The following is a 21,621-nucleotide window of genomic DNA, read 5'->3' on the forward strand; positions in this document are numbered from 1 at the left end:
AATAATGAACTTAAAACATTAAGCTCTGGAGAGGAGCATGCAGAAGAACTGTGGTTCTCGTTTAGAAGAATAGTTTAGAAGAATAGTTGACCATTCGATTGATAGAGATGCACCTAGTGGAACAGTTCGTGACGGCGTATACAATCACTGTAAAGAAACTTCTGAGGAAACTGGGACTATTGCATTATAGGTGTAAAACAATGTGCAAGGCTAGAGATACGAAGATGTTGAATAAAACGCGTTTGGTTGTCAATAGGGCAATGCATGAAGCCTTCAACGACTACCAAAGCAGAATATTTGGGGACGATCTTCCACAAATCCCAAAGAAGTATTGGTCATCCATAGAGGCTGTTAGTGGTACCAGAGTTAGCGTCCAGACACTCATGAGGGAGACAGGGATGAAACTGAGTACAGTAAAGCAAAAGCAGAAACGCTGAACACAGTTCTTAAATATTACTTTATAAATGAAGATCTACGGCTATTGCCCTAATGTAATTTCACAACAGTGGAAAGATGGATGATATAGATATTAGTGTCAACAGTGCTGAGAAACAGCTGAAATAGCTAAAAGTGAACGAAGCTCTAGGACCAGTTGGAATCCCTATCAGAATCTATACCGAGTTTGCTGCTGAGTTAGCCCCTCTTTTAACTTTAATCTACCGTAGATTACTCAAACGAAAAACGGTGCTTAGTAGTTGGAAGAAAGCGCAGATCCTACTCGTCTACAAGAAGGGTAGCAGAAGTGATCCAGAAAACAAACGTCCAATATCCTTGATATCAATTTGTTGTAGAATCTCAGAACGTATTCTGAACTGAAAAGTAATGAGGTGTCTCGAACAGAATGATCGTGTCCTTGCATACCAGCATACCGAAAACATCTACATCGCTTATGTTAAGCTCAGCTCGCATTTTCATAAATATCCTGAAAGTCATGGATGAAGACAGTGAGGTAGATGCAGTACTTCTTGATTTCCAGAAAGCATTTGAGTCAGTGCCACATCTACGCTTATTACCAAAAGCACAACCGTCTGGGGTACCAAGAAAAAATTTGCGAGTGGACTGACAATGTCTTGTCAGCGAGGACGTAGCATGTTAGCTCGAATGAAGAGTCAGATGTAGAATTAACTTCGACAGGGAGTGTGTTGGGACCTTGCTGTTCATATTAAATGTTAATAACGTTGCTAATATTAATGGCAGTCCCACCTTCTCGCAGATGATGCAGTTACCTATAATCAAGTATTGCTTCAAAAAAAAAAAACTGCAAGCGGTGCAAATATTGACAACTTCTTTTATGTGTTAAGAAATGTAAAACTGTACACTTTACAAAATGGGTAAGTGCTCTATCCTCTGGCAACTGTATCGACGAATTACAACTGGAGTCGGTCAAGTCGTTATACCTGAGTGTAGTACTGTGTAAGGATACGAAATGAGCCGGCCGTAGTGGCCGAGCGGTTCTAGGCGCTACAGTCTGGGACCGCGCGACCGCTACGGGCGAATGTTCGAATCCTGCCTCGGGCATGGATTCGTGTGATGTCCTTAGGTTAGTTAGGTTTCAGTAGTTCTAAGTTCTAGGGGAGTGATGTCCTCAGAAGTTAAGTCCCATAGTGCTCATAGCCATTTGAACCATTTTTTTGATACGAAATGGGACGATCACATTGGCTCACAGGTGGGTAAAGCAGGAGGCAGAATTCGGTTCGCTGGTTGAATACTAGGGAAATGCAGTCAGTCTTATAGGAAATTGCTTACATATCACTCGTGCGACCAATCCTGTAATATTGCTCAAATGTGTCGAACCCGTACCAAATAGGACTTATAGGAGATATTGAGTGTATACAGAAGGCAGCAGGAAAGGTTACAAGTTTCCTTGACCCGTAGAAGAGTGTCACAGAGATGCTGAAGAGACTGAACTGGCAGACACTTGAAGCCTACCTACAAGGATTCAACAACCAGGTTTAAGGATAAATCCCTACGTATCGCGCGCGTGAGGTTCATGAGGACAAGGTTAGATTATTGTAGGGAGGCATTTAAACATTCCTCTTGCCCTTCATACATGAATTCAACGGGAAGAAGCCTTAATAACCGGTACAACTGGGAATACCCTCTGCCATGTACTTCACATTGGTTTGTAGATTATGAACGTAGATGTTAGATTTCCTTTCATACACATCCGCCTCCTTATAATTTTAGTGGCCCTCAGTCCACCTACTACTTCTTCTTGCCCCTTCTCATTCGTTGTACCTCATCCTCTTTTCTTTTGCCCTTTCTTACGTTTCTCGCGCGTCACTAAATCGCGCCACCGCGGAAACAGTGACCCTAGGCAATTAGGTCACTGGTAGTGTATATGAGGAGGCTGAACACCGCGTTAGGACCCAATGAGGCTCCTGACACGTCTTCTATCGTCTTTCACCTGCGAACAATACAAGATTTGACTGTTCGATCAGGTGCATGTGTTCGTTTGCTGGCAGCATCCAGCAGCCGTCCTCTGATTTCAACAAAACAGTTCACTACCCTGTCGAACCGAAGTGTATCACAATCCTTAGAGCATGGTTGTCTGCAAAGGGCGAAGGGGGAAGGGGGGCAGGGAATAAGAAGAAGCACCAGCAACCCTTCCTCGACGGAATCTGGAAACCAGTCTTTTTGCTCATTATAGAATTCTCAGACACTTCTAGAAATGATTCCTCTATCCCATAAAAAGTATCAGGGCACCTATTAGTGGAAAGTAATACGAGGTGTGTCCACCCTTCGATTTATGGCGGCTTGAACACTGCTGCGGACACTTTCAGTGAGATGTCTGAATGCTTGTGCAGGAATGGCAGCACATAATTCAATCTTGAAGTAGAGAATTTTAATGATTTGTGTGTGAAAAAAAGTTACAAAAGGAATCACACAGGGTTCAATTTTGGGTCGACTACTATTCCTTACATATGTGAATGATCTATCACTTATTTCAACAAGCAAAATTGGTACCTTTGCAGACGATACTAGTGTTACAACGAATCCCGTTAGGGAAAAAGCAAGAGAAGAGTTGGTAAATGATATTTTCCGAAGTATTATGAAATAATTGTCTGAAAATGGACTCTCACTAAGCTTTGAAAAGAGAGGGAAAGAAAAAAATAGACTACATTAAGTTCTGTACAACAAATAGAGTCATAACCAACTATTGATGCAGCTCCAAATTTTTGGTTGTACATATTGTTGAGAACTTGAACTACACTCGTGCTCATAAATTAAGGATAATTGCAGAATGTGGTGCCACACAACGTGGCACTACACAAAACTGGCGCTAATAGCATAGGCACATAGGGAACACACACGACACAGATCTGTAAGTCCACGGTATTGGTGATAAGTTGAGAAAACCGTCCCGAAACACATGTTCTACAAAACGTCATTGTTTCCTGCGCATGTACCCCGACATCAGTATGGGATGTGATCACCACGCATACGTACACAGGCCGCACAACGGGTTGGCATACTCTGGATCAGATGGTAGAGCAGCTGTTGGGGTGTAGCCTCCAATTCTTACACCAGTGCCTGTTGGAGCTCCTGAAGTGCCGTAGGGGTTTGAAAACGTGCAGCGATACGTCGACCGAGAGCATCCCAGACATGCTCTGTGGGGTTTAGGTCTGGAGAAGAGGCTGGCCACTCCATTCGCCTGATATCTTCTGTTTCAAGGTACTCCTCCACGATGGCAGCTCGGTGGGGCCGTGCGTTATCATCCATCAGGAGGAAGGTGGGACCCACTGCACCCCTAAAAAGGCGGACATACTGGTGCAAAAAGGCGTCACGATACACATGACCTGTTACAGTTCCTCTGTCAAAGCCAAGCAGGGGTGTACGTACACCAATCATAATCCCACCCCACCCCATCAAACCACGACCTCCATACAGGTCCTTTTCAAGGACATAAAGGGGTTGGTATATTGGTCCTGGTTCTCGGTAGATGAAAACCCGGCAAGAATCACTGTTCAGACTATACCTGGAATCGTGCGTGAACATAATCTGGGACCACTGTTCCAATGACCGTGTACTGTGTTCTTGACACCAGGCTTTACGGGCTCTCCTGCGACCAGTGGTCAGTGGAATGCATCTTGCTAGTCTCCGGGCGAATAAACCATGTCTGTTCAGTCGTCTGTAGACTGTGTGTCTGGAGACAACTGTTCCAGTGGCTGCGGTAAGGTCCCGAGCAAGGCCACCTGCTGTGCTCCGTGGCCGTCTGCGGGCACTGATGTTGAGATATCGGTCTTCTTGTGGTGTTGTACACTGTGGACGTCCCGTACTGTAGCGCCTGGACACGTTTCCTCTCTGCTGGAATCGTTGCCATAAACCTGAGATCACACTTCGTGGCACATGGAAGGCCCGTGCTACGACCTGCTGTGTTTGACCAGCCTCCAGTCGCCCTAGTACTCTACCCCTCATCAATAGCACGTCTGAAAAAGTCTGCACACTTACTCGTTGCTCCGTACTCTTACATGCACCAACACACCTCTTCATATGTGGACTGCTGCCAGCGCCACCATGCGACGATCGCGGGTGAAATGCACCGCTTGGTCATACCCTGAAGTGATTTAAACTCGCGAACCGCCCAATAGAGCGTTGTTTCACCATGTATCAGCATTATTCTTAATTTATGAGCATGAGTGTAGAAGAAGCTTATTACTGAGCCCCTCAAACAATTAAGTTCAGCTGCTTTTGCTCTTCATGTCATTGCTAATACTGGAAACAAATGTATCAACATCCAGACATATTTTGCATATGCCTTACGAAATAATTTTTAGGGTAACTTATTGCTCAGAAAGAAAGAACTGACCACACAAAAGGGAGCAGTAATATTAATAGTGGTGTTTACTGATGGAGGTCATGTAGGTACCTCTTCAAGGAGCTAGGCATTGTAACTGCGCCATCAAAATACATATATTCGCTAATGAAATTCTTCGTGAATAATTCATCACAATTTGAGAATAATAGCGACGTCCACTTGAAAAGTAGTAGCCTGTAAGCTGACTCGTTCCACATCACTTCGATAAAACAGTCGATCAAATGGTCTATGGAAGATGTAGCTAACTACCTAACAAACATTCTTCCTCAAGAACAGAAACCAAACAACATATGTTGGACGCTGGGTCTGGAGCGAAGTCGACGTTTTAATTGTTCGGAAAGGTATTCAGTTGGTTTCAGGTGAAGAATCTCTCAGGCCACATATTCTACTTCACGAAAGTGTGCGTTTTCATGTTGATACAACCATCTTCTCCGGAATGGTCCTCTGTTCTACGCAGTGGACAACGCTGTAAAACACATTCAAATCCTTCCGCATTTGGCATTTCCTTAAGCACAACAACGGGACCATACCCTAACGACGAAAAACACCCCACAGTAACAAAAGCCATGGGATAGCGATATGCACACATACAGATGGCCCTAGTATCGCTGAGAATACCAAATTTCAGGCATTACCTCTCACCACGAACTACCCAGTGGCCGACAGTCTTCACATAATGACCAAGAGCAGCAGCGTTTGTGAAGAGTTGTCACCGCTAATACACAGCATAGTGTGAAATAACCGCACAAATCAATGTGGGGCGTACGACGAACGTATCCGTTAGGACAGCGCTGCGAAATCTGGCGTTAATGGGCTGTGTTAGTAGAAGACCTAGCGAGTGCCTTTGCTAGTAGCACGATGTCGTCTGCAGCGCCTGTCCTGGTCTCACGACCACGTCGGTTGGATCCTAGACGGCCTGGTCAGATGAGTCCCGATTTCTGTTAGTAAGAGCTGATGGTAGGATTCGAGCGTGGCGGAGACCTCACGAAGCCATGGGCCCAAGTTGTCAACAAGACGTTGTGCAAGCTGGTTGTGGCTCAATAACTGTGTGGGCTGTGTTTACATGGGACAGACTGGGTCCTTTGGTCCAACTGTACCGATGATTGACTGGAATTAGTTATGTTTGGCTACTTGGAGACCAAATGCAGCCATTCATGGACTTTATGTTCTGAAAGAGCGATGAGATTACCATGTCAGTGGGCCACAGTTGCTCGCAATTGGTTTGAACAACATTCTGGACAATTCGAGCGAATGATTTGGCCACCTAGACCACCCTACATGAACTCCATTGAAAATTTGCGGGACATAATCGAGAGGTCAGTTCGTGCCCGAATGTTGCACCGGCAACACTTTCACGATTATGGACGTATGTACAGACAGCATGGGTGAATATTTCTGGAAGTGGCTTCCAACGACTTGCCGAGACTATGTCACGTCGGTTATAACGATATGTTTACGTAATGTGTATACATAAACATACAGTTATAAATGTCCCCGTTCGTAGTCGCTAATCATAACAATATGTTTACTTTTGTGCTGTAACATATAGCTATAAACAGCGGTGGAAATATTTTTGCGAACGCCGACCGTGTGCGGCTGTTTCTTGTTGGATTCTGATCAGTCGGAAGTTGCATTGCAGAGGAGAGTAAATGCCTGTTCAAAATATAATTATTTTTGGATAGCTCAACATGAATTTCCTAAGGGACCGTAGTTTATCATGCATTTACCAGCAGCATATGGCGCGGAGAAAATATTTCGCCGCATACAACTTCCGTCCGATTTCGACGAAAGAATTCGTGACTGTGAACTCTCTATTTGGCAGAAACATAAAGAAAATTAAATAACTTCATGAAGGAGTGAGACATAGATTCTATATTAAATAAATAGTCCATACACCAATTCCATTTAAATCTGAATTTATGGCAATTAATAGATGAACTTACACTGCAATGAAGGATTTAACATGGATGCCGTTTTGACTGGCCCTTCTCTTCTCGTAACGAAAATAATTCCTTTGACGTTTTCACCTACACGTCCCACAATAAATCTACTGCTATGCAGTATTGCACTTTCAGTCTTGCACTTTTACTTTACACTAAAATAATATTATTTTTAACAATAATACGGCGGCAAGACATGCGCGTCCGGCTCAAGTTACAAGAGACAAGAGAAGAATGAGTAACTGTTCATCGAGAATATCTCGTACATCAAAATGAATGTGTAAAAGTGTTCTTCTTCTGTCCGTTTTTCGCGCCGCGGTTTTCAAAGTCAGTAACTCAGTGCATCTCTGACGGCGCTTCGACAATAAACACGTTACGTCACAGGACGTTCACGTTTTACATTCTCGCAACATTATTTGCTAACTGTAGCTGTTGCCGAGCGACTGCTCGATTAGTGAATGATTTAAAATGATAAGGCAATCACATAATGTTACAAAGAAGGTCCGACGTGATATTATGAGGTATCCCGTGACTTTTGTCACTCCGGTGTACATGATGGCAGGTAACGCTCCCCAGGCATTCGTCAAATCCAGAACCTTTCATCGGATAGTCACAGGGCATTACGTGATTGAGCATTCTCAGATCACTCGTTTCCAGTCATCCACTGTTCACCGGCGTCGCCCTTTACACCACCTCAAGCGTCGGTTAACATTCACTACAGAAATGTATGGTATATGAGGAGCTGCTCAACCATTGTAGCACATTATTTTTTAACCCACTATGCAGAGCCATTGTGCTAGCTGCGTTGCTGGTAGCACTATGGAACTCAAGAGTGATTCCTTCCGATGATTTTATGCGATTTTCTTGCAACCAGCCTCTGCGCTGCTCGACGGTTTCTTATGTAGTATCGCTTCTGTTGTGCGACTAGATTCGTAATTTGCTGTCAGAGAGGCCACAGTACATAGTAGTCGACACCAAATGGTTCAAATGGCTCTGAGCACTATGGGACTTAACATCTATGGTCATCATACTTAGAACTACTTAAACCTAACTAACCTAAGGACATCACACACATCCATGCCCGAGGCAGGATTCGAACCTGCGACCGTAGCAAATGGCTCTGGACACTATGGGAAGCGACCGTAGCAGCAGGGCGGTTCCGGACTGAAGCGCCTAGAACCACTCGGCCACAGCGGCCGGATCTGAGCATTCCTCTTACATTGTTTGCAGATGAGGCTGTGATTTAGCTTTAGTAAATTCATTATAAAATCAAAACCAGTGGGAAAATGTTTTAGACATCTGTATGTTGTGAAAAGTAGCAGTTGTCTGTGAATAAAAGAAAGTGTGAGGTCATCCTTGAGTACGAAAAAAAAAAATCCGTTAAATTTCGGTTAAACGATAAATCAGACAGATTTAAAGGATGTCTAGTCCAAATAAATACCTAGGAACTACAATTATTAACAACTTAAGATGGAATGATCACTTAGATAATGTTGTGGGGAAAGCAGAACAAAGAAGCTGCAACAGGTCTGCTAACGAGAGTGCCTACACTACACTAGTCCATCCTCTGATAGAGTACTGTTGTGCTGTGCTGTATGGTATCCTTATCAGATAGGATTGACCGAGGACGTCGGAAAAGTTGAAAGAAGGATAACTCGTTTTATATTACCGCTAAGTAGGGGAGAGAGTATCATGCATATAAAAACGAGTTGCGGTGGCAATCGTTAAAACAAAGGTGTTTTGCGGGATTTCTTAACAAATTTTCAATCACCAACTTCGTGCTATGAAAGTGAAAATATTTTATTGTCGCCATTCTACATGGGGAGAAACTATCATCGTAATAAAATAAAAGAAATAAGTGCTGGCACAAAAAAATTTTGGTGTTCATATTTCCCACGCTCTGTTACAGAATGGAACGGTAGAGAAACAGTCTGAAGGTGGTTCGAAGAACTCTGTGCCAGGCACTTAAGTGTCAATTGCAGAGTAGTGGCTGGCCGCTGTGGCCGAGCGGTTCTAGGCGCTTCAGTCCGGAACCGCTCTGCTGCTACGGTGGGCCGGCCGGAGTGGCCGAGCGGTTCTAGGCGCTTCAGTCCGGAACCGGCCTGCTGCTACGGTGGGCCGGCCGGAGTGGCCGAGCGGTTCTAGGCGCTGCAGTCCGGAACCGCGCGACCACTACGGTCGCAGGTTCGAATCCTGCCTCGGGCATGGATGTGTGTGATGTCCTTAGGTTAGTTAGGTTTAAGTAGTTCTAAGTCTAGGGGACTGATGACCTCAGATGTTAAGTCGGCGGGTCGGCCTGTCGTGACATCTACATCTATATCTACAGTTACATCTATATGGATACTCTGCAAATCACATTTAGGGGCCTGGCAGAGGGTTCATCGAACCTCCTTCACAAATCTCTATTATTCCAATCTCGTATAGCGCGCGGAAAGAATGAACACCTATATTTTTCCGTACGAGCTCTGATTTCCCTTACTTTATCGTGGTGATCGTTCCTCCCAATGTAGGTCGGTGTCAACAAAATATTTTCGCATTCGGAGGAGAAAGTTGGTGATTGGAATTTCGTGAGAACATTCCGTTGCAACGAAAAACGCCTTTCTTTTAACGATTTCCAGCCCAAATCCTGTATCATTTCTGTGACACTCTCTCCCATATTTCACGATAATACAAAACGCGCTGCCTTTCTTTGAACTTTTTCGATGTACTCCGTCAGTCCTATCTGGTAACGATCCCACACCTCACAGCAGTATTCTAAAAGAGGACGGATAAGCGTAGTGTAGGCAGTCCACTTAGTAGGTCTGTCACATTTTCTAAGTGTCCTGGCAATAAAACGCAGTCCTTGGTTAGCCTTCCCCACAACATTTTCTATGTGTTACTTCCAATTTAAGTTGTTCGTAATCGTAATACCCAGGTATTTAGCTGAATTTACGGCTTTTAGATTAGACTGATTTATCGTGTAACCGAAGTTTCACGAGTTCCTTTTAGCACTCTTGTGGATGACCTCATACTTTTCGTTATTCAGGGTCAACTGCCACTTTTCGCACCATTCAGATATTTTTTCTAAATCGTTTTGCTGTTTGTTTTGATCTTCTGATGAGTTTCTTAGTCGATAAACGACAGCGTCATCTGCAAACAACCGGACTGCTCAGATTGTCTCCCAAATCGTTTATATAGATAAGCAACAGCGAAGGGCCTATAACACTACCTTGGGGGAACGCCAGGTATCACTTCTGTTTTACTCGATGACTTTCCGTCAGCTACTACGAACTGTGACCTCTCTGTCAGGAAATCACAAATCCAGTCACATAACGGAGACGATATTCCTTAAGCACGCAATTTCGCTACGAGCCGCTTGTGTGGTACAGTGTCAAAAGCCTTCCGGAAATCCAGAATTACGGAATCGATCTGAAATCCCTTGTCAATACCACTCAACGCATCATGTGAATAAAGAGCTAGTTGTGTTTCAGAGGAACGATGTTTTCTAATCCCATGTTGACTATGTGTCAGTAGACAGTTTTCTAGTGGCCAGTTCCTCATGACATAGGGTGTTCGGATACTTTTGACCAGAGATGGCACCGATGTTTTCGTTAACTTGCTCTTTCGGGCCGTTCTAGCATAACGTGGAGACGATAATGAATAATACCACGATTTTAGCAATCGCCGAAAAGCGTACACATACATACAGCATGCTTGACACAGAGTTCACCGAAAATTTCGTCTTTTTCTTTGGTGCGTCATCGCTTTTGCGCTGATCTAAACACTGGAAAGATACAAACTTTTGCAGAACAGTGCTGAAACAGAGTCCCTACTACTTTTGTAAGTCGATTCTCCGCATTCGCTACTGTGCTATCCATTTCTACTCGGCAGGTCGTTGAACTGGTCCCAGCAGGATGGGATCGTATTGTTCAATAGATGTGTTTGTTTCTACCACAGCAAAATCCCCAGTTGTCTGAATGGTAAGGCATGTTTCCTAGGACGTTAATACACACACTATTATTTACTCATAGCCCATAACACTGCCGATTTTGTATGAAACTTTAGTTTTTCTTGATTTTCGGATAAAGGTGTTTAAAAATGTCTGTAAATTGTTTATTAAAATTTTCTATTTTTTCATTTTTCAAGAGCATAGTCAGTTGTTTCTTTTTTTCGAACTTTTTATCATCTATGTTTATTCTGTATAAGGCTACATTCCATACCAACATTTTCAGACTGGTGGCACTAAGTAGAGGGTGGTTGTAATCAAACTGAGACAGGGTAGATCTACCGTATAGGTACCCAACGTTATAGGTATGATGTTCAGACTGTGCGCTGCAGGATTTGCGGTGCCAATAGTGTTAATGTCGTGACCCGCCGTTAGGTGACGGTAGTGGTATGGTGACGTTCAGTTGAAACACAACCATCCGTGTGCGTTGCAGTTGCAGAAAGTCAACATGGGTATACACAAGGTTGCCAGGGCTTTACTCGCAAAGCCGTTTTATCGAAACGACAGCAATAGTGTTGCTGCTCTTCGCGAATGTCGACCCATTAAAGGAATACGTAGAGGTTCTCTTTCCGCACCGAGCGTGAAGAACATGATTCGGATGTTCTGTTCATGGAGGTAGAATAAGAGGAGATGGCGCTACAGACTTAACGCTGTACATTGTTTTGAAGCCAGTGGGCGGGGCCTGCCGCCATCTTGGATTCCCCAAAACATTAGCAGACGAGTGTTTACAATTGCTTTTTCTTCCTTATTTCTGTCGTGTGCACGCGATATTTGTATTATATAGTAAATGTTACACTGTTTTAGTGAACAACACAGCGTAAGAAACGCAACCTCAAACGTTTTTCTGGTCTTATATGCGTATTCGATACAGTAATACGACACGAAAATATGACGCTTCTGGCCTCAGTACTGTAATTCCTTTTTGTTTATACACTTCGAATAACCAAACGTTCAAATGTGTGTGAAATGTTATGGGACTTAACTGCTAAGGTCATCAGTTCCTAAGCTTGCACACTACTTAACCTAAATTATCCTAAGGACAAACACACACAACCCCTTGCCCGAGGGACGACTCGAACCTCCGCCGGGATCAGCCGCACAGTCCATGACTGCAGCGCCTAAGACCGCTCGGCTAATCCCGCGCGGCTCTTCGAATAACCGAGGAGTACGTCCTATGAAAAGCGTGCTTTCGTAATCCATTTCTATTCACTTTTCATTGTGTTTGTGTCGATAACTGATAAAGCCAGAACTCCAAAAGCAATGATTGATAGTTTAGACTTAGAGGCACCGTTTTGTATTCGTTGCATTTTCAAGTCAAATGCAAATTTTAAATGTTCAAGTTTGCAAGAAATTTGCCTTATTTCCTTTGTGTCCCATAGATGTATGCACGGACGATATAAATAAGCCAGCTGTCATGTCAACAAAGGGAAAGATTCGTTAAATTACGAAGGAGAAGAACAGAATTTAAGATTGTCAGGCCCATTGTAGTTGACACATCTGCTTTATTTTTAAATTGTACCTACCAAGTGACATTCAGTGTGGCAAATAACAACAATTTACAGGGTAACACGACAACACAGTGACTAATGTAATGATCTAAATAGTCTGACTTAGATAGGGAATTTTGCTTTAACAAATATGTAACCCTTTAAGTACTTATAATTTAACCACTTTAACAGGTGTTCCACACATTTTACTGAAGATTTAATTAACTACATGTAGTTACATTACTTTTATACTAAATTATTGCACTTTAAAACATTAGTCCCCATTTCCAGGATATTTCTTGCCAGGACTTTTCAGTTACTTGGGAATAACCAAACAATGAAAACCAAGTGTATTTCTCACTTCCAGAGAGCTCTTTGCGTGGGATTGATAGGAAATCTAAAGTCAAATCACAGAAATAAAATCATAATGTAAAACTTAACAGTGCATCAGAATTTCAAGCAGCCTATAGAGGGTGTTACAAAAAGGCACGGCCAAACTTTCAGGAAACATTCCTCACACACAAAGAAAGAAAATATGTTATGTGGACATGTGTCCGGAAACGCTTACTTTCCATGTTAGAGCTCATTTTATTACTTCTCTTCAAATCACATTAATCATGGAATGGAAACACACAGCAACAGAACGTACCAGCGTGACTTCAAACACTTTGTTACAGGAACTGTTCAAAATGTCCTCCGTTAGCGAGGATACAAGCATCCACCCTCCGTCGCATGGAATTCCTGATGCGCTGATGCAGCCCTGGAGAATGGCGTATTGTATCACAGCCGTTCACAATGCGAGCACGAAGAGTCTCTACATTTGCTACCGGGGTTGCGTAGACAAGAACTTTCAAATGGCCCCATAAATGAAAGTCAAGAGGGTTGAGGTCAGGAGAACGTGGAGGCCATGGAATTGGTCCACCTCTACCAATCCATCGGTCACCGAATCTGTTATTGAGAAGCGTACGAACACTTCGACTGAAATGTGCAGGAGCTCCATCGTGCATGAACCACATGTTGTGTCGTACTTGTAAATGCACATGTTCTAGCAGCACAGGTAGAGTATCCCGTATGAAATCATGATAACGTGCTCCATTGAACGTAGGTGGAAGAACATACTGACGAAACTAAAATGAGCTCTAACATGGAAATTAAGCGTTTCCGGACACATGTCAACATAACATCTTTTCTTTGTTTGTGTGTGAGGAATGTTTCCTGAAGGTTTGGCCGTACCTTTTTGTAACTCCCTGTATACAAGAAAACAGCGCTTAAATAAGTCTACTTACGAATGAAATGTGATTTGTTTAAACTTTAGACTACAATCAGAACGATTAGTACACCCGTAAGCGACGCAAGCCGGCATTTTTTATCAAAAGACTTCACAACTACACGGAATCAAATCACCAGAAGCGAATGCTTTGGGGTAGCTAACGTGGCGGATCTTCACTTGGGTCAGCTTCAAGTTTGTGACGTCATGACAACTCCTCTTATTTTTACCTCCATGGTTCTGTTATGGTGTCAAGTCAAGCGCCTGCACACCAGCAGGAAACGAGGGAGCAAAGAGGGCTGTGAAGAAGACGTCCGCCAGCTGCACGCTGACCAACCCCTCTCCAGGACGACAACGCGACGGCAGCGACCTCTAAGTGAAGAGGACATAAGAGTGCCGCGCCGACTAGTCGCAGCGTACTTCTACAGCAGCATCAAGATCACGCACTTCAAGACCAGCGACTTAGGAGTTGTATGTGCTGAAGAGATTTCTTATTTGCATGTCGCCCTTTGCTTGCGACCCTTCTGTGTTATTGTCAAAGTTAAGTATTGTCATTGTTCATTTTGTAATAAAACTCAATACGATTTGTTTGAATATTGTCTAGTGATCCGAGAAGGCATGCTTCCTAGGCCCCACAATTCGACGCCAAGGCATGATTCAATATGTTCGAATTTACTGGCGATTTGGTAATTGCTCCTTGGAGAGGCCGACGACTAATTGCGCAACTGATTGTTGAAGAAGTTACTGTTGCCATTACTGACAACGCTGGAGGCAATGTGCGATCTTCAAGCAGTGCAAGAGGCATGTCACGACAGTTGAATATCCCACGGTACACCTTCCAAAAACTGCTGCGAACCGTTGTGAAATGGTATCCGTACAAACTTCCAGGCTGTCGTCGATGCAGATGGTCGTCACATTGGGCAACGTTTATAACCTGGAACGAAAACATGGTACGCAGTTACAAACGTTACCCTCATATAATGAAATTTTCACTCTACAGCGGAGTGTGCGCTGATACGAAACTTCCTGGCAGATAGAAACTGTGTGCCGGACCGAGACACGAACTCGGGACCTTTGCCTTTCGCGGGCAAGTGCTCTACCAGCTGAGCTACCCAAGCACGACTCACGCCCCGTCCTCACAGCTTTACTTCTGCCAGTACCCCGACTCCTACCTTCCAAACTTTACAGAAGGTCCGCAGGAGAACTTCTGTAAATTTTGGAAGGTAGGAGACGAGGTACTGGCAGAAGTAAAGCTGTGAGGACGGGGCGTGAGTCGTGCTTGGGTAGTTCAGCTGGTAGAGCACTTGCCCCCGAAAGCCAAAGGTCCCGAGTTCGAGTCTCGGTCCGGCACACGGTTTTAATCTGCCAGGAAGTTTCGTTACCCTCACACTTGGAAACTGAAAAGGTGTTTCTTTCAACGATTTATTCTTTATTTCTCTTCCGCATGTCCTTACAAATGTTTTCACAATGTTTCATTGCCCTCTTATGACTCGTTTTTCATGGGGGGGGCCCTCTCAAGTGGCGAAAGTTTAGTTATAACCAACCTATGCTTACGACCGAACGGCTTGCCTAATACAGCGTAGCGAACCTTTCTCGTGAACTAGTCTATCAGTGAAAATTGTATCAAAATCTCTATAGCAATTCCTGATATTAGTCTTCACATATATACATAAATACGCGTCGGAGGACTTAAGTTATAATATGTATGTATATTTACAAATTTCTCTTTTTCGAACACATTTTTCTTGATAGTGCCAATCAGCATTTTACATCCTCTCTATTCCGGCCATCGTCAGTTATTTTGCTGCCCAAGTAACTTAAGTCATCGACTGCTTTTAGTGTCTCATGGCTTGGTTCAAATGGCTCTGAGCACCATGGGACTTAACATCTGAGGTCATCAGTCCTCTAGAACTTAGAACTACATAAACCTAACTAATCTAAGGACATCAAACACATCCATGCCCTAGGCAGGATTCAAACCTGTGACCGTAGCAGTCGCGCGGTTCCGGATTGAAGCGCCTAGAACCGCTCGGCCACCACGGCCGGGTTAGTGTCTCATTTCCTTATCTAATTATATCAGGATCGCCCGATTTCATTCTACTACAGTCCTATGTTTTACTTTTGTTGACGTTCATCTTGTAACCTCTTTTAAACACACTATCAGTTCGTTCAACAGATCTTGCAACCCTTTGCTGTCCCTGACAGAATTACAATGTCATCCGCAAGCCTCAAAGAATTTATTTTTTCTCCCTTAACTTTAACTCCGTTTCCGAATTTCTCCTGTTTCCTTTACTGCTTGGTCAATGTACAGATCGAATAACACAGTGAAGAAGCCACAGCCTTGTCTCACCCCACAACTATTGTGTCCTTTTCATGTCCTTAAACTTTTACACCTTGAGTCCGGTTTCTGAACAAGTTTAAGATAACTTTTCGCCCTCATTTTATCCCTGCTATCTATACAATTTTAAAGAGTGTACTTCTGTCACTACTGTCAAAAGCCGTCTGTCAATCTACAAATGCTTAAACGCAGAGTCGCTTTCTTTGAATCTACCTTCTAACATAAGTCAGTATTGCATCTCTTGTTCCTACATTTATCGTATCCCATCTGTTCTTCCCCGACATCGGCTTCTTCTGAGAATAATTCGAGACAGTATTTTGACTTCTATACAGACCAAATTTTAAGATGATCAATTTGACCGTTTCCAATTTCCAAGTGTTACAGCCTAAAATGCCGTGTACCGCTTGTCATTTATTACAAAATATATTATTATAAGTAATACACTAAAGTTTTATAGCAGTATTTGGTGCTAGATTTAAAAAGTATCCTTCTCACTTCGTAGTTTTATGACTACGGCGGCAGTAAAACACCCGGTCTGATAATATACCTTAAGAAATCGTTTTCCGCCGCTCCAGATAGGCTGACTCTCGGTTTTACCAAAACGACCGCGAAACTAAAGTTTCGAAGATAATGAAGTGACAAATACTGACATACGAAAATGTTTCTTGGAATAATCGCCCTATTATTTGCGCTTGTCGTCTTCGCGTAGTCAACATTTCGTGAAACCGACTTCTGACGCAAGACCTTCCTGAGAGACCGGTAGCATCAAGCCGGTGCACTGTTTCTGCGTCGACTGCCGGTTTTTCCATCAGCGCTGAATGACTCACTGCTTCAGAGCGCTCGCCTCGCAGTTTTGCAACGTTTCACAGAACTTCGCTTTGCAGACATCCATTTGAACACCGCAAATTCCTTCACGTATTTATACATGCTCCAGTTCCTTTTGCAGCCGAATACACATCGTACAGATAACGGTGACATTAGCTGGGGTTGAAGTTTGTGACGATTTACTGGTAGCAGATTTCTGTTGCCGTTTCGTGGTGTTTTATTGAGTTAATGACCTAAAAGGGAATTATACATATTTCGCCGCTCAGCTACACATTCGTCACTACAGCAGTCGACATAGCGGAGCGACGATATGAGGCTACGCAACCGTGTAGCGGATCATGTATGCATCTTCCGTCGAAACATAGCCATAATTATACGAAATTCGGCTGCAGTGACATTTAAATACTTAGAAACTTGACGCCAGTGCTATCTCACGGTGCCAAGCGCAACTATGTACACCGACGGCTGGCACGATCGACTCTAGAGGCAAACCACTGCGCCACTGCCATCTACACGTCAGCTCTGAAACTAATGAGTAGCGCAATGACAAGAAAGCTACGACGCGTTGTGCGCCTGCGCGAGATAGATGCACTAAGGCAGGTAGTACCGCATATCACTTCGCGCTGAACGGTGCGTGCGTGACACATCTGATCGAGTGGCATCACTTCTTTCGCTGTCTGTGTTCGACGCTGCCGTGTATCACTTATCGCAAGTACGCGCGCGGGCTGAGCAGCCGATGCAGTTTTGAAATCAGTGTTCTCGACGGTTTGCGATTGTGCAGTAACTCCGCGCGTAACGCTGCAACGCTCGTAAAATGGGCGGCTTCATCTCGAGATCCATGGACGCGAACTTAAAGAGGAACCAGGAGTTCATGACAGAAATGAACAAAGTCGCCGTCGAGCGGAATATTCACATGCAAAATTTCATGCGGGAGCGGCAGATGGCGATGCAGATTGCTCGGGCGAGGGAGCAGTTGTACTGGTTCGGCTCGTTCTACATCCTGGCTACCATGGGGATGGTGGCGGGCTACCGGCGTAGCAGGAAATCTGGCGTGTTGGCGCCGTTGCTGCCGCTGACGTTCGTTCTCGCGTACCAGGCGGACATGGCTTACGGGAGCAAACTGCACCGCATAAGAAGCGAGGCAGAAATGATAATGAACCACGAAGCCGACCTGCTGGATCTGCCCTGCGGCCTACCTTCGGTCTCTATAATAGACCAGGCGCGCCTAGACGACGGCGAGAAGAAGAAGCTCCATCCGTCCGTGCCTGCTGTCTGAGTGTTTTTCCTTGCAATAATATTCCTGTACGGAATTCGAATTCTGCCTTTCCCTCTTACAACTTTCGCTAATTTAATGCATGTGTGTGTTGATGGGAGTTAAACACGCAGTGCCTAAGGGGCGCAATTCAGTATTATAGTACTCGTAGTTACTTTGTTGTGTGGAGGCGTTCATCGCCACGTCTTGCAATAAATTTCGTCGAAATCGTACAAAAGTAATTTCACATACATCGTTGAATTGTAACGTTTGTAATATATTCGTTGTTAGTGCATGACAAGTGGTAGTTTTTATACTTACAGAATTTTTATACTCATTGAAGTACAACATTAAACGTTATTGAATGGCAGCTATTACTCAAGAGGACAAAGCATAAATATATTATACAGTCTGAATTTCGTCTGTTGTTGTTTTATACGAGTTTAGAAGTTTAAAATGTTGTACGTAGCTCTCTTAAAGTGGGTTCTTACATAGTTTACTAAACCTATTTTATGAGCACATCATTTTACAAGTGTGTGTAGTAGTCAGATATAATCTAGTTAGATCTTGTGAACAACGAAGTAAATATATTCGTAAGTCGTTTATTAAATATATTTTACGAGCATAATTTTATTGTTCTGAAATTATTTGTTATCTGCCGTGCACGTCAATGCCTGTCCACTGCTCCATATTACCTTTTTCCACTCTTGATGTTTACATTAAAATCTACATCTCCACAATGAACTGTGCTAAGAATAATGTCGTGACAATAACAGAAATTAAACTAATAAATATATTCAGCACATCAGTGTTCTCTTACATTGGTATCCTGTAGATAACAGTACAATAAAAGCACAGTTTCATGTTTCATCTCGTATTTATTAGTGTTGCAAAATTTGTGTACTTGGTCATCAGCGTGTTGCTGCCTAATGAATATTCCAAGCAAAAAATTCTGCACAAACAGCAAATGTTTGTATAAGTGTTTGTGTGATTCAGAAGGCAGAAATGTCCAGACAGCAGTTTTGTCTGTTGCCATTCATTAGTCAGCGTGCAGGCTGACGCGTTGGATTTACGCTACGGTCGAATCGATATCGACTGCCCTGCTGATCTCCAGTGTTTGTATTTGAAGCGCAAACTTGACCTGCTTGTATATAACCTGCGCCAACGGGTAGAGCGGTGTCCGTGTATGTTGCCGCATGCGAATGACTTCTGGCAGTAACGCAATTTTTTTTTACTGTGGTGCGCCACATGCACCCAATGTTAAACGTGTTGTCTGGAATAACCTTTGTTTTGTTGATCATTGTTAGAAAACGCTGTTAGGAAAAATGAAAGCCCGAGAAAAGTAAGCGTTCTGCAATGTGAAGTATCATGCCATTGACGCACGCGCTTATGTATCTGTTAAAATTTACTCCGAATTCATTCATTAATATCAAATGTATACAACATCAGCAAGAAAACCGTGAACTGTAAACCTAACTATTTCATAGCTTCGTGTTAAAATATCACTTTAAAGAAACACCAGATAGTATGATATTATGTACTGTTGAATGCCAAGGAAATTTGTTTTTTGTTTGTTGAGAAATTTTATTTTATCAAAAGAGTTGATTCGGGAGAATTTCTCAACCGTTGTAACAGTTGTTTGTTGGGTGATGACACATAACACTTCCCACGGCTATGACGTTAATTGATACGTTTGATTTCGTGATTTACAGTAACATTTATATATTTTTATCCTGGCGTGTTTTGCTACCGAATAGTAGCACGCTCGAATATTTAAATCTCTGCTGTCGACTCAGTTACATTTGTCATAAAAAAAAGGAAGAAGATATGCGAAGGCAATGAAACAAAAGTCTCGCTGGTTGTGAGACTGCCAAGAAGTCCGACAAATTTGTAACAATATGTATAACATTTTAATGAATAGCTGTAAAGAAGAAAATAAGAAGGTGAGTTAAACAAATTCTTTTGACTTGCATACATTATTTTGTGACACTATTTGAAGGGCTTATTTCAATAGTGGTACAAGTCCGTTTTTGTTCATTCTGAGGTCCTAAAGTTAAATGAGCGCTGAAAAATCAGCAGTTGAGATACCAGAAATATTCAAGTATTGTTTAACTCACCTTCTTATATTCTTCTTTACAGTTATTCACTTGAATGTTATACAGATTCTTACGATATATTGATAATTTTTACTTATGGACCGTCTGACAGCAACTGAATAAAACAAAATTTTAGTGCCATACGCGTTTCGACTTTATTTTCTGCAAGGCATCATCAGTAGCCTGGAATATGTACATATGTTAGCTATTTAATTTACATTTTTTGTCACTGTGCCTATAGGTTATAAACAGTTCTGGTGGTTGGTATTTCCTATTAAGTAGTAATGTTTTGAACTGTACTTACAGGTTACGTGGACAGTTTATTACACATTACGCTTCTGTTGCATTTTTGGTGTTCTTCTTATGAATGCCAATTTGCGGTTTTTTCCCACATTCCACAGCACAGCAGACGGTCCATAAGTAAAAATTATATATACCGTAATATTACACGCAACTGTGGAAGACAGGACTAAAAACGTTGAAGATTCTTACGAATTCATCGGACTTCTTGTCAGTCTCACAACCACTGAGACTTCTTTTTTCATCGCCTTCGCATATCGTCATCCTTTTTTATGACAAATATTCAAGTATATAAACTTGAATATTTCTGGTATCTCAACTGCAGATTTTTAAGCGCTCATTTAACTTTAGGACTCTGTATCTCAGATGAACAAAAATGGACTTGTACCACTATTGAAATAAGCCCTTCCTTTTATACCTCTTTCCAGTTTTGCTAGCTCCAGATTCGCAGTACAGCAGCGTAGGCTTAGTAAGTTTGCCTAACGGAAATGAGTAAGTCATAATAAGGAAACATAAAAGCCACTTACGTTGATAAGCGTCATGCTCACTCCAAAGAAGCCATACATACTAAAAGATTAAGAAGACGCCACGGATGCTCAAACACTTGTATTTATGCGGAATAACAGACGGAAAAATTGAAAAGAAAGTAAGTAGGGGCGCATTTTAATGAAACGAAAAATGAAGAGACTACAGCGTTCGAGGCAGTTTCAATTTAGGGCAAGACAATAAAGAAAGCGCCTGATGCCGAATCAGTACTTTCAATAATGGGCTTGTAATGGCTATCGGTCTTTGATGTACTGCATCGAAAATTAAAACAAAATTAAAAAGAAGTATTATGCGCGTAAGGCGAACTGTCAATTGTGTTAGGAATCTGATTTGCCTATTGGCTCCTGTCTCGGGTTCTTCGGCCGACGTTCATCTAATGATTTTACTGACGTTTCGCCAGCACGGCAATGGAGGGTGAAGGTTTGACAATGCCAGCCACTCGTGCTGGCGAAACGTAAGTAAAATCATTAGATGAACGTCGGCCGAAGAACCCGAGACAGGAGCCAATAGGCAGTTTGTCAACAAGTGGCCACGAAAGCCTTAAAATTTTGAATTTGATTTGCCTCTCCAACTCTGTTCTACATTACTTTGAAACTGTATTTACTGGAGGGACCTACAGTGGAAAAGAACAGCAGGTAATGGGCAAGGCCAGTGTGGGCTGCGCCCTGCGCTGTGGCACGCGACGGTCGCATCAAAAATAGCGCTGCGGTTGTTACGTAAGAGTGAGTACCTAGCTAGCGATCGCGCTGCACGGCCCCTTCAGTTC

General features: G+C 42.9%; 1 protein-coding gene across 1 annotated transcript; it reads left to right on the top strand.

The window, feature by feature from the left end:
* Positions 1-17,249: 17,249 nt before the first annotated feature.
* Positions 17,250-18,783, top strand: LOC126480974 (plasminogen receptor (KT)). Its single transcript, XM_050104412.1, has one exon. It carries the CDS (start codon positions 17,476-17,478, stop codon positions 17,935-17,937), a length of 462 nt encoding a protein of 153 aa, XP_049960369.1. The 5' UTR covers positions 17,250-17,475; the 3' UTR covers positions 17,938-18,783.
* The last annotated feature ends 2,838 nt before the right edge of the window (positions 18,784-21,621 follow it).

Source organism: Schistocerca serialis, chromosome 5 (genome assembly GCF_023864345.2).
Source record: "Schistocerca serialis cubense isolate TAMUIC-IGC-003099 chromosome 5, iqSchSeri2.2, whole genome shotgun sequence".
Classification (NCBI taxonomy): Eukaryota; Metazoa; Arthropoda; class Insecta; order Orthoptera; family Acrididae; genus Schistocerca; species Schistocerca serialis.